The sequence below is a fragment of the Nestor notabilis genome, unplaced genomic scaffold (genome assembly GCF_000696875.1).
Source record: "Nestor notabilis isolate BGI_N333 unplaced genomic scaffold, ASM69687v1 scaffold12741, whole genome shotgun sequence".
Taxonomy (NCBI): Eukaryota; Metazoa; Chordata; class Aves; order Psittaciformes; family Psittacidae; genus Nestor; species Nestor notabilis.
Window position 1 is genome coordinate 6,050 of NW_009913397.1, and position 6,887 is coordinate 12,936.

General features: G+C 36.1%; 1 protein-coding gene across 1 annotated transcript in view; it reads right to left on the bottom strand.

Moving 5' to 3' along the window:
• The window catches only part of LOC104412453 (E3 ubiquitin-protein ligase NEDD4-like), a gene marked incomplete at its 3' end in the record, with an annotated part of 25,210 nt that overhangs the window by 5,962 nt on the left and 12,361 nt on the right, over nucleotides 1-6,887 (bottom strand). Inside the window, exons 2-3 of the mRNA XM_010023181.1 lie at nucleotides 4,462-4,512; nucleotides 1,553-1,614 (exon numbers count right to left, since the gene is read on the bottom strand). Coding sequence (XP_010021483.1) covers nucleotides 1,553-1,614; nucleotides 4,462-4,512 — 113 coding nt within the window. The remainder of the gene's footprint in view (nucleotides 1-1,552; nucleotides 1,615-4,461; nucleotides 4,513-6,887) is intronic.

The following is a 6,887-nucleotide window of genomic DNA, read 5'->3' on the forward strand; positions in this document are numbered from 1 at the left end:
CCTGACTGACAAACAACTGAAGTTAATTTATGTAGAGACAATAAATATTATTCTTTATTCATTTATAGGATAGGGAATGTAATATTCCAAATAATAGGAGATCAGAATGAAACTTGACAGTCACTAACTCTCAAAACCATCGATCTGCTCAAAACTGAGAACTGTAAAATACTACTTCTGCTACCAATGTGGCTAAGAAAGATCTATACATCCCACATGTTCTGATGTTATTTCTAAATTGGAACCATTTTATGTGTTTTATTTCTAACACAAGTTTCTTAAACCCACTCAGATTTAGGTTAAAAATCTACATTTTAAAACCAAACATGACACAAGTAACACTAACAGAATTAAGAAAAAAAATATATATATATTTTTTTTTTAAACACAGGCCTTAAATGTTAAGCAGCTTTTTAAGTTTTCAAGCATAAGTAATGCTTATAATTAAGGTCAGGTGAAACTGCTTACATGAAACAGGCAAAAAAAAAAGAAACAGGAAGGGAGAAAGCAATTTTGAGCTGAAGGGATAAATGAGTTATGGCATAATATTGGTGACCAATTTCACTCTTCAGCAACACAGTAAATTGGTCCAGATGAAGATATAAAATGAATTATACCATGGCCTGAAGATAAATGGTTTATACTTACAAAATTATCTGTAAGCATTTAAACAAATTGTCATGGTTTAAATCCAGCTGGTAACTAAGTACCATGCAGCTACTCACTCACAGCCCGCCCTTTCCTGAGTGGGATGGGGAGGAGAATCAAAGGAATGTAAACCCCACAGGTTGAGATAAGACAGTTTAAGAAGTACAGTACAATATACTACTACTAATAATAATAAGAAGAAGAAGGGAAATATCAAGGCGAGAGAATATAAAACGAAAAGGGGAAAGGAAAAGAAAACAATAAACAAAAGTGATGCACAATACACTTGCTCATCACCTGCCGACCGATACCCAGCCCGACCCTAGCAGCGATCTGCCCTTCCTGGAAAAGGGGAAAGGAAAAGAAAACAATAAACAAAAGTGATGCACAATACACTTGCTCATCACCTGCCGACCGATACCCAGCCCGACCCGAGCAGCGATCTGCCCTTCCTGGTGACTCCCCCCCCAGTTTCTATACTGGGCATGCCGTGCTGTGGTATAGAATAGCCCTTTGGCCAGTTTGGGTCAGGTGTCCTGTCTCTGCTTCCTCCCAGCTTCTTGTGCCCCTCCTCACTGGCACAATATGAGAGACTGAAGTCCTTGATCAGAGTAAGCACTACTTATCAACAACTAAAACACTGTGTGTTATCAGCATTGTTCTCAGACTAAAGCCAAAACACAGCACTGCACCAGCTACTAGGAAGAAAACTAACTCTACCGCAGCTGAAACCAGAACACAAATGCTGACTTTTTTGTAGAATCACAAATACCTTACTCCACTGATGCTCAAATTTCTTCAATAAAAACAGAAAAATGTAGACAGTATTTACATATGTACAAGTAATCACATAAGAGCATTTTTTTGATATGAAAGTTAGAATTTTTATATAGTATTTACTAACCTTCTTGGATGAAGAACAAAATCCTTAAATGTATATGGTCTCTCCATACTTGGATTTTCTGTCTGGAATAAGACAAGTTTTTTCAAGAAAAATCTGTACCAAACACTTGCAGTTAAAGAAAATTATCAGAAATTTACAGTGAGTTTCTTCAAAAGCCAGCTAATAATTTAAAATGTAAATTATAGCTTTAAGTAGAGCAACAGCAATACCAGCTTTAATCTTCGTAATAGGACTAAATCCCCAGTTCAAGAAAAAAATTACCTGTCAGTGTATACATACACTACAGTTTCTAAAGCACAGGAAAAAAACCTGTTAAGCCTGAAATCAAGAAATACATTCTCAATTTTCACATTTAAGATATCTACCATAAGTTCTTCTTCCTCCCTCAGTATTTTTCAAATATTTTGCCACAGAACATACATTAAAGAAAAACATTTCTAGCTTTAGGACTTGGGGATTAAAGTAATCACAGAAGGATCCATTCTGAGAACATCTCTGTTACGATTCACAACAGTGAAGCTGCTCAACAGAAAGAAGCACAGAAGTAAAGAGACATAATTTTATAAATATACATTCCACAGACAGGTAGAAAAACATACATAAGAGATCATTAAAGAAAACAAGCCTATTTATGATCCATTTGAAGTTCTGCAATTCTTACAAAACCATTTGATTTTTACAATACCACATGTTTAGGAACATTTGTCAATCTCTTTCACAAGTCCTTTCCTCCTCTCCTTTTTCAGCTGTTTGCAAATTCTGGGGATTAACTTTATGTGCTTGTTAATCAATACATTTTAACCATTTCAAAAAGTACTCTATAATAAAAGGAAAGACTTGCAATTGCTTTACTTGTAGGCCTTTTATTTAAGAACTACAGTACACGATGCAATCTTCAAAGGTTGAAGTAATAGTATATGCAAAAAATGTGTGTGCCAACGTGTGATTCAAAAGAAACAACAACAAGAAATAAAAATCCAGAATCTAAAGGTTAGACATTATTAAGGTAGAGATTTTAGGATTTTATTTGGAATTGTTAAAATTTGTTATGAAAAGCCCTAAGATTAAGCTGACTAAGTTTTAGTGAATATGATAACTATTACATCAAATCTCAGAAACAAAATGCTCTCTTGTATTTCAGACATCTTGGTGTAAGCCCTTACTAATACAGTTCCAAAATAATACACTCAAGTCGAAGTGTTCCACCCTCACTGAACTAAAATGCAGATTTTCATCCTGTAACGATGTATGTGCTGTACTGGTGTTACCTGCAAGAACAGGTTCTACACTTACCATATGAATTGTCTTACAACTAAGGTAAATACTTCTTTGAAATTAAAATGGAATTAAGCTTGGGGTTTAGTTTTGTGGGTTTTGGGGCTTTCCCCACCCAAAATTATTTTATTTTTTTTACATTACATTTACATTACAGCATTACATTATTTCTACCAACACACACACTCAGACACTGAGGAAATACAGCATAGAGATGAGAAAAAGAAAAGTATTATCTTCTTAATCTAAGTTTTATAATGATTTCTTGACTTTCCAATACTTTCAATTTTATAATGATTTCTTGACTTTCAATACTTTGATTAATACATTTTTGTTTTGGAAAGAGTAAAATCATATCTACCAACTATGTAGATGATTTGCCCTTTATACATGTCCCCAACTATCAGTACTTTTTGTTATGAACAGTCTGTATTTGCATAGTACCAAGCAAAACCAAAACTGCATGAAATAAAGAACTTATAAACTGATATTATTTATCCAAGATATATTTACTCATGTAAATGCAAGGCCTCCAAAAATCTCCACCTGTATTTGGGTCAGTAAAGTAGAATGGATTTAGCCGGCAAGACTAAGTCATTAAGAACAGGGAATAACCAGGAAGATGGAAAGAAAGAAGAGACAGGAAAAAGTCAGTGTTTGAGGAAAGGTGAGAAAATTGCCATGAAAATACTTAAGTGAGGCTCTATAAATTAGTTCATACTAAGACAAAACAAAACAAAAGGAAATGCACCGATATCTCCAAAAGAATCCAGACACTGCTGTCCAGCTTACTAATGGGAAGTGAAAAAAGAGTCACCCTTCTCCAGAGGGACATTAGAGCCAGTCTTTCCAACCCACCTGACTGAGGCAAAAGAGTTAGTGTGATCTTGTATGCCACTTACAATGGAAACGAGATGTATTTGTAACTACTCCTAACACACTTGTTACCGCAGTGAAAGAACAACTGCCCCTGGAAACCTTCTGCCACAGTTGCTATCTGTCTTTAAAACAGTTGTTTATAAATCTCTTGGTATTCGCTAATGTTTTGAAACCTCAGAAGAAAATGAAAAGACTTACTCAATTCAGTGTTCTTGGTGATACTTGCTTAAAACTAACAGTGTGCTTTGCAAAAGGAATACATAAACCAAAACCTAAAAAAATGTATTAAAAAAAAAAAAAAAAGAATGTAGAAAGCAACCCTAGCTCTATTTAACACTATTTCCCACTTACTCTTTCCTGTATCTACTTATAAGAGTAAGTAATATTAAAAGTAAATGTAGACTTTAAAGTATTTTGAGAAATACGACAATAATTACAATCTCTTGTCTTAGGACTGTTTCAAACCTTGCATTTTTATTCTTGAGAAAGCTAAAAGCACTCTTAACTCTTGTAAGCAGCAGAAACCAATACCTAAACACAAGGTAACCTACATTTTTTGATGAACAGCAGCACTAAAAATCCCCTAACAAATCCGCAGAGGAAAAAACAAAACAAAACAGAAAATCCACAGAGCAGGAGAATTTAATCACATCTATTATGAATACGGTTAAATTCCTTAGAAGACTAATGCAGTTACATACAGAAACATTTTTCCCTTTCACAGTCTTAAAACAAAAACAAACAAAAATACAAACCGGTAACTGATAAAGAGGAATATCCACTTGCCCAAGAAAATCATCTCGAGTCTACAGAAAATGAAAACAAACAAAAAACACAGAAAGTTTAAGTTGCAAAGTGTTTTGAAAGCATTGTTCCAAAGCCCTGATAGCACAGTAATGCTCTCTAAGGATTTGAAGACACTCTTAAAATTATAGACAATAAAACTGGTACTGTACAGAATGAGTTCTGATTAACACTCAGAGACCTGGATAGTTCAGCCTTCCTCAAAATAAATGAGAATTGAGAGAGCTGGGGGTAGAAATTTAGATTGGTTTTAAAATCATATAGAATAACGTTAATCAAACACGAGAGGAGTGTTCAGCATGAAGACCAAAACCATCAGCATCTCCAGTAGAAACATTGTCCTGAAAGACCTTCCTCCTAGGAGCACCTCACAGTTTCTATAAGCCTAGGCAGGAATTTAGAAGGCATATATAAACATCCTTTTACTTCTCAAAATAATACAACTACTGGAAAAAATAAGGCAAAACAAAAACAAGTTTCATCTCTGATAAATGCTTTGGAAGTTCCAGCAACTCCACTGGTCCCAGGCCTGGCAGCAGGGGCTTCAAGTCTGGCATCTTCCCTCCCCGCCGCCCAACATTCCTGTTGACATCTAAAAATGTGCTAAAACTCTATGAAAAATACCACTTGCCTACACACGTTGTGGAGTTCAGTTTTAACAACTAAAACCTGACAGACTCTGCCCCGACTTGGATGTCTGGACTGTCCAACCATGACCAGACTATGACTCCAGCAACAATGCAGCCCGATTCCCCCTCCAGCCTATGCTGTAGTCCCAGGGGAAGGTCCAACAATACCTGGTATCATTGTATAGTTTACTTTTGATCACTGATTTTTGCCTGCCAAAGAAATTCAGGTTTTAATTTACATGGATAATTTCAGTATTTGCCAATAACCACTGCCAACAGCCAAAGTACTTTACTTGACTCCTCACTGGATTACTGGAGCACATGTTGTTTCAAGTTCAGTTGTGATTTGAAAGCCTTTACAACCCTCCACCAAAACAGGAAAACCTATTATACGGGTCATTTAACATGAAGACATATCACTGCCTGTGTGCTAAAATCAAGAGGGCATGAAATTTTTAAAAGGTATGTATAAGCCTATGGCATTCTCCAAAAATCTAACCCGTAACAGGACTACATTTCTGTAACAAGACTACTTGCTTTGCACAGGCAGAGCAAGAAACTGTAGAAGTCTTCAACAGCATAGCTGATGTAGCCTCTGGATTTCTAGTCTTACTCATTTTTCCAGTTAAGAAAAGAACTGGTGCCTATTCTTTCCTAAGTCTGTTGGTGTACCACAAGCCTTTGTTCAAACTCATCACCCAAGGATTTTGATGGCCTTCTTCCAAAAAAACTTTCCACTGTGAGGCTCTGCACCTCACTGACACCTATTCCCTTCATCTTAGGGCCTTTCACCTCTCTTCTAGTACAACCATGTTTTTAGTTTTCAATGACCATGTTTTGCAGTACTAAAGCTCCAGCCCAAGCTTTCTCATTCTCTGTCCCATTGATGCCATTCTCCATTCAAACAGCTCTAACATTAATGGCTACAGGTATTTCTTGAAGCAGTTCCTTCTCCTTTAATAACTCTGGTTACCTTTTTCTTTAGCTCTGTTCTCTTAAGTTTGCCCATTTCATCTTTAAATTATACATGCATATGGAGAACCACTGCCTCACATCTGTATAAAATTTTTATACCTCCAAAAAAGCACAACCAGTCTGCAGAGCTTGTCATAGATGATAACATGCTAGAAATCTATAGATACCTATCTTCAGACTGAATTTGTAGCGTGTATGTCTTACATACAGGTTTGAAAAAGTGGGGGGGGGGGGGGGGGGAGGAAATAAAGACAAAACACCCACCTTTTTAGTTCACAAACTCATTTGAAACAGAAAACTACAACAGGTTTTCACACCTGAAGAGTCTGAAGCTTTGCTGAACTACTGAGGGAAAACTTTCTGTATTATTACAGACCACAAGCTTCTGGAAAAATATAGCTATCATTTTTGCCTATGAGGTTCTTCCTAAAATGGCACAGCACATACCTTAGACATGTTAAAAGGCTTAGTATTTGTAAAGTTCTTGGCAATCCTCAAGTGGAACATGCCTTTCAAATAAATTACTGGAATGTGGGACAAATGTCTGCTGTATTTTAGAAAACCTCAGAACATTGTGTTTGTTACCAGCATTATTTTAGTAAGGGCTCCTGTTATTCACTTTATTATTCTGCTGCCTCTGCTGCTATTTTTAGCAGACCTAGCCTCGATAACCAACCTTTAACAGCACTTTCTCCTCCAGCCAGGGAGTAAAATCCTTCAGTGGAGATTTTTGTTGACCTCCAAACAACTAACACATAAATCAGATAGCAGGA